Below are 14507 nucleotides of genomic sequence, written 5' to 3'. Positions count from 1 at the left end.
TGAGAGCCCCTGCCCTGCCCACTTCACAGCCCGAGAAGATAAGATGTTACGTGACTAGTCACAGATACCACTGGCTCAGGGACACCCTTGCCCATTCTCTAGGCAGTTAAACTCCCAGACTGAATCGTAAATCAACGACGTTCTTCCTTTTCCGGGAGCCCAATTCCATCACTGAGGCTCCAAGAGGGTATTAGGAAACGGCAGCTGACACGTCCCCAGCACCTCAGCTTCCAGCCAGGTGTGATACTCACCCAGTTTATGAAGAGGGCTTGTGTGTACTTCACAACCTCGAGGGTCACCAGCAGGCTGATGGGAATCAGATTGTTGTACAAGATGATGAACGTCAACAAGTTATATCCAAAATTGTCTGAGCTCGTGTCTGTGGAAGAAAACCAGAATATCTGCATAGCTGAGTCTCTGTTCAGTTTCCTTGTACTTTATGATGTTTGAATTTTTCTGAAAGATGTTCCCAAAAAAGTTTACTGGCTTAAGTATACATTTAGAGATTCAAGTTAAAATAGTCACTGAGCACCTACTCTGCGGCATGAACTGTGGATACAGAGACTGTGATGCCACAATTCCTTCCAACAGAGAGCTGGCTTCCAAGAGGAGGCCGCGGGGTAGGGGAGTGGGCGGAAGCAAGCATCCCCGCAACGTGACCGTGCAGCAGGGTACACGGACTAACAAGGCCTTCACAGGGCACTGAGGAAACCAAGGCACGAGGGTTCTGATGCGGAGGCCCAGTCACCGAAGGCCACCCAGAAGAACAGAGGCGTCAGACAAGTCCTGGAGGATAGAGAGAGGGCAGCTAACCAAAAAGGATGCAGAAAAAAGGACAGGGGACGTCCCTGGTGGCGCAGGGGTTAAGAATCCGCCTGCCAATGCAGGGGACGTGGGTTCGAGCCCTGGTCCGGGAAGATCCCACATGCCGTGGAGCAACTAAGGCCGTGAACCACAACTACTGAAGCCCGTGAGCCTAGAGCCCATGCTCCGCAACAAGAGAAGCCACCGCAACGAGAAGCCCACGCACCGCAACAAAGAGTAGCCCCCGCTCGCCATAACTAGAGAAAGCCCACGCTCAGCAATGAAGACCCAATGCAGCCAAAAATAAAATAAAATTTTTTAAAAAATCATCTGAATATAAAATGACCCCCAAATATGTCCACCTCCACAGCATCACGTAACTCATCTTTTGGTCCTTGAAGGGCAGGCATTGTCTACAACAGCCAAAGGGCAGAGAAGGAGGGCACGGCCCACACACATACATGACACTTAGAAGGATGGTCAGCTTCAACAAGGAGGCCATCCGCCACTTACCCATCTTCTTGATGTACCAGTTCTTTCCTCCTTGAGACCCATTCCAGTACAGGGCTCCCACCGAGCTCACCAAGGCCATGACCAGAAGTATGCCAAAGAGCACCAGGATCTGCACATTAGTTACTTTCTCAACATTCGACCTCTTGAGAGGTGCTTTGGTGGAATTCTGTACGAGAGCATTTAAAGCCAGTAAGGGTCACAGAACAAACTTGGGGGCAAAGAGTAGGGAGAAAAGGAGGTAAGTTAACCAAATTCAACAAATAAAAAGTAAGACTATTTTTTTGTCAAATAACCAATGGGATTTAAAAGTGTACTATGCTCCTGAATCAACAGCTAGTTTTAAATAAAGAAGAACACAGAAGACACACTCTATCATTTTAAAAGGGCACATTTCAACTCTGCATGATTCAGTCTGTACTTCTTACAATACATGTTAGCATAAAATTAGCTACTTTCAATGATCTTAGAATACAAGTTCCAAATCATTTAAGCCCAGTTTAAAAGAAATCAGGCTGCTGCTAATTCAAGAGAAACAAAGATTCTACATCACAAAAATCTACAATCTTCAAAGTAATAACGTAGCTCTATAATTAACAAAGAGCTATTTTAAGCCCAGTAGGTCAAAATTTGAGAAAAGACGTACACAAACACACACACATCAATAATGCAAAATAGAACAATAGGTGTCAAAATAAACGGATGGACAAAGAGTTCATTTGGAAAACTGTGAACAAGAAACAAGCAAGAAGAGCTGGGAAAGCTCTGGTGGCCAGCAGAAATCTGAACGGGGTCCTAAACCACAAACAGAATGTGGGCAGGAAGCTACAACAAAAGTGGAAAGACAGCCCAGCCATCTGTAAACGCTCATGGCCTGCTTTCTCACTGCCGGTGGGGAAACCAGCCCAGCTAGAGAATAAGCCAGTGTTGGGAGTGAGTCCAGAAAGATTCATTAAAACCAGATTCAAGGACCACTGCACATCAGGTTTGGAACTATATCCCCTCAGCAGTGGAAAAGTCAACAGAACTGTTTGCCCTGGACAGTTATTCACTTGAAGTCATTTTATTAAAAAAATTTCTGAAGGCAGTGGTGGTGGGCAGAATAACTCCCCTCCTTAATGACATCCAGGTCCTAATACCTGGACCAATGAATATGTTACTTTATACGGCAAAGGGGCTTTTCTGGTGTGATTAAATTAATGACCTTGACTTGGGGAGATTAACTTGAATTATTCAAATGGGCCCGATTTAATCACACAGGTCTTTAAAAGCAGAAAAAGAAAAAGAAAAAAAAAAAAAAAAAGCAGAAAAAGAAGAGATCCTTTCCCAGTTACGGTCAGAGGGAGACATGAGTACAGACAAAGGGCCAAAGAGATCCAGCACTGAGGTTCTGAAGACAGAGGAGGGGTGGTCATAAACCAAGGAACTCGGGCAGCCTCTAGAGGGCTGGAAAAGACAAGGAATGGAGTCTCCTCTAGAACCTCCTAGAATGTTCTAAAAAGGAAGGCTGCCTGGCTGACATCATGATGTGGGTGAGACCCAGAGCAGACTTCCGACCTACAGAACTCTAACCTAAGAGCTTCGTGTTGCCTTAAGCCACTACGTTTGTGTGATTTGTTGTGGCAGCGACAGGAAACTAACACATAACACGGCAGATGGTAACAACCCCTTCCTGGAGGAGGACAGACCCTGGACTAGATCAGAAGCCAGGAGTGGACGGGGGAGATGGCGGGAGCTTCAGGCCACAGTCTCCGTCCACAAGTCACGAGCCTTGTCCCTTTACAGGCAATACTGATACGCAAGATCAGGCGATCTGAATACTTGCAGGGCGCTGACTGGCCGTGAAAAATGGTGCCTTGGGCCAGACCTGAGTTAGCACTCTCCCTTACTCTTCCCAGCCCATCTGGTCCCTAACAGAGCTAGGATGAAAATGTCTCTGAATATAAGGATACAAACAAATAAAGTCACAACATGAAAACAAAATCGAGATGAAAATGAGCGGCAATTCTTTCCTACATTCCATCGAGAAGTTCCTACCACAAGGCGGCTGAAACTTATCTGAATTCTACCCACAAACCCAGGATTGCTGCGACCATGACTATGGCTTTCTGCGGGGGTGGGGAGTCGGGGACTTGCAATGGGGGCGATTTTGCAGTCCTGTAAGTATCTAAACAGCACGGCAGCATTTCCTTTGCATAAACTCTTTTTCCCACTTCAAGTCGCTGAATTACCTGTCCTTTAAAGACTTTTAAAAATATTCCTCTAGAATCTAAATAGAAATCCATCAGTAAAGGACAACTTATCAATCAAATATCATCTCAAGGTCGATGGGGTCGACACACATCACCTTTGGCCTCACGGCAAGAGCCAGAAGACCAGTTTCAAGACTGCCTACCCCAATCTTTTAAAAGCTAATCTTATTTTTAATAAACATTCGTTGGAGGCACAAGCAGAAAAAAATTTGCAGTGAACGTTATTTCTATGACGCCATGAGTTTATTGACCTTTGACCTTTCCCCGTGGTTGAATCCTGGCCAGTTAATAGGATTAAGAAAAGTTATGTTTCGTCCAATACAAGAGCAACAATCCAACACTTCAGGCTTCAGCCCGTGCACTTAGGAAAGCCAAGCTCTAGCTACTCACCCCCAGCCCCTGAGCATTCCACCTTGCAGGGGTGAGCTTATAACGGCAAATTCCTACTAGCATTATAAGTTCTTCTCCAAAATCCTTCGAAAATACTACTTTTGAGTAATGGAGTTCAAAATAGACCAAAATGTCAGATTTTGAAAAAACTTAAATCTGGCCTGAATTTCACACATTTGATTCCCTTCTAAGAAAGCAGTCAGCAGAGTACTAGTTAAGACAAGGACTCGGGAGCCAGACTGCCCAGGTTGGAATCCCAGCTCTCTCTCTTACCGGGTATGTAACTTTGCTAACTTACTGAGAGATGCCTCAGTGCACTCATCTAGAAAACGAAAACAAAAATAGTATCTTCCTCATAGGGCCGTTGTGAGCAATCAGTGAGTTAATACATGAGAATTTCTTGGAACATTGCATGGGGCACTGTTTGCTGGAATTACGGTGATAATCTCTCTTTCCCATTAAATCAACCAACAGAAACATCAGACATTGAAATATTTCTGCACGTAACTACACTCAACATGAAACGAGGGAACTTTGAAGTAGAAGAGTAGAAGGCATTGAGGTGAGAGTTTAAAAAACAAAAAGGTAGAAGAACCCTAAAGCAACTGTGTTTCCTCTCTGTGGTCAAGTAGCACAAGTAGAGACAATGTGTGTTATTTCACCAACAGGATGGCTTCCAGCTATGTGTGTTATATTATATTCCTTTCAAAAGCTTGTTATTGTTACTTGTTGTTTTAGCCCTAAAGGCACAGCGAGTCTAGCACAGGTGTTTCTGGGGCTTTGGATTATTCTGTACTTGAGCAGTCAACTTGTAATAAGCCATTCAAAGAGGTTTATCACGTGTAGGTGCAAGGAAGGCACCCAGCACACTCATGGGATGCAAACGTCACAAGGTAACTTAGTAAACACCTTGCTCAGTGAAGGGAGGATGGAATTATTTTTAAGCGTCACTTCGTTATCTCTTACACCTTAGCTGCAAAGCTGTATTACCAGCATATGATCTAGGGAAACAGCGTTGTACCCTGAAAAAAAAAAAAAACCTCCAGGGTACAAGGAATCTTGGGCAGTGGTTACATTTGTAAAAGGCACACTCTGAAAACTAGTCTTGGGGCTCTGCCCGCATCTGAGCGAGCGCCTCGGGATCTGTCACTTCGTTGTAAAAACAGAACTGATCTGTGGCCAGCGGGGCTCCCAGTGTCAGGCGGTAGCGGTGGGCGCTGGCCTGGGGGAGTCTGAGGTCACTCGCTAGGCGGCAGGGCGTTCAGCTCTTCAGCCAGAGAAAGTCTTCGCACACAGCTGCTCAGAACCAAGACACTTTGTACACCCTAATCAGCGCGCGCACGTGCACATGCACACAGACACACACACCCCCTAATCAGCATGCGCGCACACAGAACACACACACACACAGACACACACACACCCCGTCCTCTGTAACCATCCCACCGCACGTGGGGCCCCGCACTCCAGGACCAGGCCTGCCCTGGGCCCTCCCCTCCTTCCTGCTCCTGCCTCCCCCTCCCCCCCCAGGACACCCCTCCCATGAGGTCCCCCAGCCGGGGGTGCTCCGCGCAGACGCACGTGCTTCGGAAGACAGCACTGCTGAACGGCTGCTCGGAGCCGGTCATACTTCCGACACTTCCTGCCTCTAACGCCGTGTTAAAAAACCCCCCTGTAAAATTCCTGCCGTCTGGCTACACGACCTTCTGCCTCTTCCCTCAGCGAGTCCACCGGCTCTCCCCTCCCCCCCACTCCCTAAAGACTTGAGCCAGCGGTTACAGCATCTGTCTCTACCCCGGCCCGGCCGCGTCCCATCGTCATCAAATGCCGTGGCCCCTCCATCCTTCACTCCTCAACTACGTACGCCTCCGACAGCTCCGCTTCAGCTTCCTGCCGCTGGGTCTCTCCGCTCCACAAACCCTCCGCCCCAGAAGATCAAAGCCAAGCCCCCTGCACACCGAGGCCTGTCATGCAGCAACGCCAACAATCTTCTTCAACTCCAGTGAGTCTCTCAGCCCTTCTCATCCAGCCCCCCACCCGCCCCGTCTGCACTGCATTACCCAGCTGGTGTGGACACCGGGCTCTATCACCCCATCGGTTCTAATCAATGGTTAACGCTCTCCTCCTACACCACTTGAGGAGTGAACCAACACAACAGCCTTCCTTCTTCAACGTGACATCTGAAATGGGCTTCTTAGTATCTGGTCAACTGACACCTCCAAACCGGGGCTGGACGACCTTCCCTGTGGACCCCCAGTGCCCGGTAATGACACGCATCACACAATCATCTCTCCGCTCTGTAATCCCCACCACTCCCAGGTCTGCCTGGCTCTCAGGGGCGAGACTGTGCCTTTCACTACTGTACCCACACAGCCTGGCACAAGATATGGTGCACGGTGGCCACGAAACACTTTTAAATCAAGAAATATTGCCAAATCTGTGCTTTAGAAGTTACATCAAAGGGCAGACAAGCTGAAAAACCAATCCTCGTTAACAGCGACCATTAGCAAGATAAGATGCCGAGTGATACTGAAGAAATGTAAGAAGTGACATGTAGGGACACTGGTTTATGCGGGATTTCAAAGCTGTCTGGCAAAATATGTCATAAAAGAAACGTGGGCTATGAAGTCACAGATAATAATTTTTAAAAATTAACAGGGAGAAAGAACAAAATCATTTTAGTATTTTTTTCTCTTTGGTAAATGACATGAAGAATAAACATGAATTCAAAGATAACTGATTTTCAATTGCCTAGAATTCAGTTAAAGAAGACAGTTTCCTATAAAATCTTAATTAATGGGGTGAGGAGGAGAAGTAAAGAGAGAAATAAAGAGGTTAGAACAAATCCCCCCCCCTTGCGTTGGAAGATAAAATAGGTGAGGACCGACTGTCCCATTAAATCCAGAAAACAAAGACTGTTATTATTTCAGGCAAGGGGTAACAAATACTTGATACAGTAACAGAAATTCAGGAGAAACTACCTAGGAACCAAAATAAAAGCACCTCCTTTCCAAATTTAGGTTCACAGACAAAGCTTAAGCTTCCTAAATGCAACATCTGCATTTTCTACCCACTACTCCATAAAAAACAGAAAAAACGACTAAAATCAGCATTGTTTTTCAGCATAGAAATGTTTTACCTGCATGAGTTTGGTGTCGTGTCCAGTATAAACAACTATGCCAAAGACCCACTGAGTATTTCTAAGCTGTGTACCTCTTAATAAGATCTGGTCAGGCCCAAGGGCAACAGGGCTAAAAATAAGAAACAACATTTATATTTAATGATACTTTGAAAAAATGAGCATGAATTTTCCCCTTAAACATAAACCCACAATAAATCAAATGTTTCCTTTAGTCAAATTTGGACTATTTCACGGGGACACAGGGGCCATAAAGGTTACCCCTGGCTTAATCTACCCAAGGTTTATCTCATCCATTCATCAACACAGAAAAAGGTGTTTTTTTTTCCTCCTATAAAACGTTAAAAGGAAATTGTGTCTCTTATAACTCTTATGAAACTCAATATCCAAAAAGGAAACGAAGATAACCAGAAGTTTATTCATTCGGGAAAGCCAGTTTATAGACTCTAAGGAAAAAAAAACAAAGCTACAATATCAAATTTGTTAAAGCTAACTTAATGATTAAATAAAAGTCTGAGTGATAATTTAGAAATTTAAAATGGGAGCCTATAAAACAGCCCTGTGTACTACATGAAACCAAGAAGGGTGTCACACTTAGACTTGTCATGGGTTGATTCCCGTGATTGGGTCCTTCCCTTTGGGTCTGTTCAAAATATAAAGGTGGGGAGCAGTGGTAAGAAGCATGCAGATTAAAGACGAGCAGAAGAGAGAAACTGCACCCCAATGTAACGACAAAAAATGACTCAAATGATAAATGCCAGGAGGACAGAGACAACAGAATAGAGACAACAGGGCAGTGAACGTTCTGAAGGAAGGGTAACTGGTCCTTTCATTCAACTTGCTAAAAACACAGACTACTTAGAAGAAAGCAAAGGGAAAAAAGATGTTTCTCTAATAACTGTCAGCTCTTATACACTTCAGACATCTCTCTTCTGCTTTTCTGGACAATTTTAAGCAGCCAAAACCAACTACTCTCCTCCCTGGCGAGTAATACACACAGAAAGACCAGGCCAGTTCTGTGAACCTCATTTCAGACCCTCGGAATATTTTCTTGCCAAAAATCAGGTCTTTCCTTAAATTTAAGGGAAGGTTTAAATGGATTAACATGGTGTTTCAAGAAAAGCTCAGTCTCCCATATCTAAGCTAAACATGAAGAAATCTGTTTTAAAATATTATGAAACCAGAAAACAAACTGATATTTGCCAAAGCTCCTGTAATTCTTAGCCACATTAAAAATAAATTAAAATAAAATCCACTAAGACAAGAGGAAGCGATACCTTTTCCCATCCAAGTTCAAGTTTCCGGTGAAATCGTAGAGGTGGCGATTGGGCCCTTCACACTCTATGCTCCCAGACAACTTCATCAGCACCTCCCTCACCTGCATGTCAGCCGTGTGACTCACACCCTGAAACGTGCAACCCAAAGAGGAAACTGAACACAATCTTCCAGGTTTACGAATGACACTCAGCATCTCTACTGTTAATCAAAAGGAAATAATGAATCAACTAAAATGGAATAGTTGGGTGGGGTCCTCAAGCTACCAGCCCTTCAGGATGGACTTCACAGGCAGCTTCGGCCACAGCAACCTAATACAAAAGGTTTGGAAGAATTCAATATACAATAACAATTTTAAGTTTAAATTAATAACTCATTTTGACACAAATTTTCTGCTGCACCAAGTTGCATTTGATGATTCTGTCCACACGTCTTTCTTTTCTATCTTAGGTATTTGACTTAGACTTTTTTTTCTCTTTAAAGAAGAGTTACAGGGTGCTAGATATCACACTCTGTTAAAGGGGTACTTTATTCTGTGTTTATGGCCACGTTAGGGTACAGCTAATGGAATGTGCTTTCTGTAAAGGGTTTGCGTATGTTGATTACGACTTTAGCATGGATGTGTCAGTACAGTGGTGGAGTCCTGACTTCGTGCTTCATTGAATTCTTTCCTCCAGAAAAAGCACTGACTGGTACGTGAGGGGAGTACCGTTGCCATCTGGGCCCCATAAGAATGCAAGTCATAAAAGGTGACTTTTTACCTGACGTATTTTAAGGTTCGTCTCCCCATCGAGGTTGGCTGTTTCAACATAACACATTGCCTGAGGTTCACTAAGGAGAGAAAAAAAAAGTCGGGTAAGGTCCCCTCCACCAATTCACAGCTCAGACAGCCTCAACCATGGAAACTCTGTTGACCGGCCCTTCAAAGTGGTGTCATAACTGACCGCCACGAGAACAGTGACTGATGAGACAGACAGGACAGACAGACAGGTGTGTGGAGGTCACAGCGCCAAGACAAAGCTGTCTCTCCAATGATCTACCCGCACAAGCCCCACAAAACAGCCGCCCGACTCCAAGTGGACAGAAATAACAGAGGATGAATGGGAAGGGGAAAAGCCTGTGATGGGAAACAAGAGGTCCCAGCTAAGACCGCCCAGTGGGCTCAGGTGACCCTGAAAGTCAGAGGCTGGCCTGCCCTTGACCAAAACAGTCGCCCAGGCCAGGCCAGCACACACCCTTCTGAAGGAGATTACGGCCAGAGGAACTGAGAAATCAAGGCATAGGCTTGGCAGGGTTTTTCTTCCTTGCAGTTTTTACTATGTCAACAGGCAACTTTTTAATCAAAACACCTGATTTTAAGGACAGAAAACTCAAAGAATAGAGTATAGCATCTGCCATGCTTAAACATAAGAATGGCAGATACTATACTCCTGCTTTGGATGTTCAGGTCCAAGGAGCATAGTTAGGGTTTAACAGATTCTATGATCACAAGCCACTTACAATCTCCTGGCACTGCCCTTCCTGGCCGTGTGGCCTCAGCGAGTTGAACGATCTCTCTGTAGCCCTTGTTTTTTCATGTACCAAGTAAGGCTGTCAAGGGCTGTTGGGAAGATTAAATGGGGTAATGTGCTCAACGGGCCAGTTGGGACAAACACCAAGGAACCTGGAAAATGTGATGTCAGCTCAGGCAATCCTTATTCAAAGCTGGCTTTCTGAGGGTCACACCCAAAACTCATAACCCAAACTATCTCAAGTGATCAACGTTTTACTATTTCTGAGAGTTTCTCTGTTACTACTCAATAGGGACAAACATGAATCCTGCCCCATGTATATGGGGCCCTTCCCCCTCTACAGGCCTGGGGTCCTTTTATTAAACCTTTTATCTGAAGCAGAAAATTTGCGCTAAGCCTTAGAATCTGACAAAATAAGTGATTCAATCCCATAAAAGAGAGTCTGTCTGCACTCAAATCAAACACATGCGGTGTGAGATCTGACGCCCAGCAGCACGTCAGCACAGGGAGGTTTAGTCTTGACATCATCTAATTTAATCTTGCGCTCAAACAGAAGTTTATTCTTATCCTGATTTTGGCTTTCCTTCTTTGATATATACTTTTACGTATCATCCAAGGAAAAGTCAAGGGCTGTGTTGTCTATCGTTTACACCACTTGGTGATGAAACCTCCGTAGCACAAAATTACCTAAAAAACATGGCAATGGTGCTTAGACAGAAAGGGGGCAAAATATGGGCCATCTACAAGTCACGTGCACACTGAGAAATGCCTGTGGGTCTCCGAACCACTATAAGGGGAGGCACTGGATTCTACGGAGAAGGCTGCTGGCTGGACCCATCAGAGCCGTTCCTGAAGTTTCAGACACGCTGTGACCTCGATGCCACCGAACAAATCACTCCACTGCTCTGGAATGTATCCCTACAAACGAGGAATAGCCCAGAACAGCCATGAGATGAAAGTGAATCGATAAATATAAAAAGACTTCAGAAAAAAAGTACAAAGAAATGAATGGGAGAAAGAAAACTCAGGGTTAAGGCAAAAAAATGCAAAGGAGTAAAGGAAGAAAAGGCGGGGGAGAGGGTGGTGACCCAGAGGGTGCAGGGAAGGTAGCTGGAGGCTTCCGCAGACACCAGGTAACACTCCATTGTTCTCAACACCGATTTCAAAACCATGCCACGAGCCACCTGACCTGGAGGACAGCAGGACCACATCTGCGGGAAGACACTGCCCGTTGACGACCTTCACGATGTCTCCCACGGCTACCTAGAACACAGGAACAAGGACCCAGAAACATGAGAGACAGGAAAGCGCAAGTGGTGATAAAAGTGGTTAAACATCGGGAGAAAAAAATTACTGTATAAGTGTGCCATGAAGTTTAAGGCAGAGAAGCTCAAATTCTTTTCCTCAACAAGAATAAAAGGAACATTTCAATACAGACAAATGGTAATACTGCCTTTTTGCAATGGTGTTGAACGAAGAAGAAAAAAAAGGAGCAGGAGAAAAAAGATGAGTCAAAACAACCATCAGGTTTCACTTTCTCACAGTTATTCACTGGCTTACAGACACATGCACATCTATCCCCACAGCTGTGGGCAGCGGGGTAAGCGGTTAAGTGCACAGCTCGAGAGCCTGCCTGGACGCCTGGGTCAAATCTCCCGTGGGACCCCTTCCTAGTGCACGTAAACCTTGAGCAACTCATGCAAACTCTGGTGCCTCCCTTTTCCCATCTATCCAACGAGGTCATCAGCACATACTTCATGGGGTTATTGTGGGGATCAACTGAGTTAACACAGGCAAATTTCTTCTGTTTTACATCTGGGGAAACTGAGATTCAAAGTGAAATACTGGGTCATGGTCACAAAACCAGTGAGTGTTAGAACCAGGACTCAAAACCAAGCCATCGGGCTGGAAGTCCAGTGGTCTGATTAAAAGGTAATACTAAATTCACGCAGAAACAGTGCATCTCAAAGGTCCCCTGGAAATACTCCACATGAAACAGATTCGTGTGGCCTCAAGAAATTGCCAGAAAAAAATCACAGAAGACCCCAAGCCAAGGAAACAGGTGCTCATCTGCAGGACACAAGCCCACGGCCGAGGGTCCACAGGGCCTTTAAATAACCTCACAGACACACCCGGCTGGAGAGAACATGTGCTTTCAAGCCAGGCAGGCCCAGGCTCAGATCCGAGCTTCACAGACACACATGAACTCACAGAGCCTGGCAGGCTTTCCACCTCCTTGAACTCCAGTGTCCTCACTTATAAAATGGGAAATGCCACCACTGACCTTGCAGGGTTGATGCAATGAGTAAGGAGGGATATTGCCAGCACCAGGCATGAAGCAGGCACAGCTAAGTGTTAGCCTTGAGTGTAACCGAATGGGCACCATGAGTGTGAGAGTGAGGATGGTGGAGTTCTCTGACAGCACAAGAAAGGCTATTCCTGGTGCATAATTTCAAAACTCAAAGTCTAACTGAGCAGGACCCTATGGGGCCTTCCCAGGACAAACCTCTCCCCCCATCCTCTGCTTTAGCTCCTGGCTGAAGTACCTGGATAACAGCATGTGATGCACAATTCCTGGGTCGTTTTACAGATATTAAAACCCCCACCAAATGGAAGAAATTAACTGCTTGATGACCATGAGCACATAGCTTCTAGACCTGCTGGCGCCTAAGGACGATAATGTTAAACCTGTGACACCACCCTGTTACTACCATCAACCAATCACAGAACTGTGCACAAGCTGATCACCTACCCTGGGATGCTCCTCCCTCACTTGGCCTTTAAAGATGCTTTGCTGAAACCCTTTGGGGAGTTCGGGTGTTTTGAGCACTAGCCACCTGGACTCCTTGCTTGGCACCTGCAATAAAAACTGCACTTCCCAGCACCACTTATTGAAGAGGCTGCCTTTTCTCCATTGTATGTTCTTGCCTCCTTTGTCGTAAATTAGGTGCCGTAAATTAGGTGCCGTAAATTAGGTGTCATAAATATGTGTGTGGGTTTATCTCTGGGCATTCTATCCTGTATCATTGATCTATATTTCTGTTTTTGCGCCAGTACCATACTGTCTTGATTACTGTAGCTTTGTGGTGTAGTTTGAAGTTGGGGAGCCTGATTCCTCCAACTCCATTTTTCTTTCTCAAGATTGCTTTGGCTCTTCAGGGTCTTTTGTGTTTCTAATACGAATTGTAAAATGTTTTGTTCTAATTCTGTGAAGAATGCCAATGGAATATTACTCAGCCATAAAAAGGAATGAAAATGAGTTATTTGTAGTGAGGTGGATGGACCTAGAGTCTGTCATACAGAGTGAAGTCAGAAAGAGAAAAACAAATACCGTATGGTTACACACATATATGGAATCTAAAAAAAAAAAGGTACTGATAAACCTCATGGCAGGGCAGGAATAAAGATGTAGACATAGAGAATGGACTTGAGGACATGGGGTGGGAGGGGGAAGCTGGGGCGAAGTGAGAGTAGCATCGATATATATACACTACCAAATGTAAAATAGATAGCTAGTGGGAAGCAGCAGCATAGCACAGGGAGATCAGCTCGGTGCTTTGCAATGACCTAGAGGGGTGAGATAGGGAGGATGGGAGGAAGGGTCAAGAGGGAGGGGATATGGGGATATATGTAAATGTATAGCTGATTCACTTTGGTGTGCAACAGAAACTAACACAGTACTGTGAAGCAATTATACTCCAATAAAGATCTCTTAAAAAATAATAATAAAATAAAGCACACGTGTATACCTATTCAGAAATTTTTTTAAAAAAAGACTGCACTTCCCTTCACCACGACCCCGTGTTAGTAGATTGGCTTTACTGCAGGCGGGCGAGCAGACTTCAGTTTGGTTCAGTAACAAAAGGGCACTATGCTTGCTGTTTTCTATCCTAACCCACGTTACTCATCTCTTTGAAATCAAGAATTGTAAAAAAACAAACAAACAAACAAACAAACAAAAACCCTGCATCTTACAGTCCAGAAAAACGGCCTGGCAGGTGACTGTTTAATATTTTATCAGGACAAAGGAATGTTGCTAAAAGTCATCCTATCAGTGCTTTGATCTGCTTATCAAAGTGTGTGGGTAAGTCTAAGGAATCCGGCTCAACATCAGGAAGGGTGGTAAAAATTAAATTTCAGAGCCTCTGTACATTTGAAGTTCGTATCCAACTTAAAGGCAAAAGAAAGGCAGGGGCCATGCTTAATTCTTATCTGCATCCCCAACGCCTAACACTGCCTCTGGCACATACTAAGAGCTCCATTTAAATAAACAAAATCCATTTTTAATTGAAATAAAAATGCATGTGGCAAAACATAACAGGTATTTGGTTGGTGGGTTGGTTTTTTTTTCTCTCCAAATGTGTGTAAGGAAACAGTAATGAGCTTTAGGGATCTGAATCCATCCACTCCTAGATCCAGAATTCTGAGATCATGACTCCATTGTCTGCTGTTTCAAGTAGTGTCAACAGCTCAAATTCAAATAATTCTCCACTCCTGCCAGTATGAGTGACTTTCTGGGGAGGGGAGTGGCAACAGGAACATCAGGGAGAGAGGCCATTCCTAAGTGCCGCGGGAGTTCTCAAATTCCCATAGCACACTAAGAGCAGTGCTACCCTCTGTGAAGGC

General features: G+C 44.9%; 1 protein-coding gene across 3 annotated transcripts in view; it reads right to left on the bottom strand.

Moving 5' to 3' along the window:
- LOC309615431 (phospholipid-transporting ATPase IB) overlaps positions 1–14507 on the bottom strand; it is a 537980-nt gene that overhangs the window by 396056 nt on the left and 127417 nt on the right. For all 3 annotated transcript variants that reach the window (XM_082365034.1, XM_082365032.1, XM_082365033.1), the window contains exons 7-12: positions 11071–11144; positions 9132–9201; positions 8373–8500; positions 7096–7207; positions 1318–1483; positions 252–379 (exon numbers count right to left, since the gene is read on the bottom strand). In XM_082365034.1, coding sequence (XP_082221160.1) covers positions 252–379; positions 1318–1483; positions 7096–7207; positions 8373–8500; positions 9132–9201; positions 11071–11144 — 678 coding nt within the window. The remainder of the gene's footprint in view (positions 1–251; positions 380–1317; positions 1484–7095; positions 7208–8372; positions 8501–9131; positions 9202–11070; positions 11145–14507) is intronic.

Source organism: Balaenoptera borealis (assembly GCF_965194805.1).
Source record: "Balaenoptera borealis genome assembly, chromosome: 18".
NCBI classification, from domain to species: domain Eukaryota; kingdom Metazoa; phylum Chordata; class Mammalia; order Artiodactyla; family Balaenopteridae; genus Balaenoptera; species Balaenoptera borealis.
This window is presented reverse-complemented; position numbering and strand designations above follow the sequence as displayed.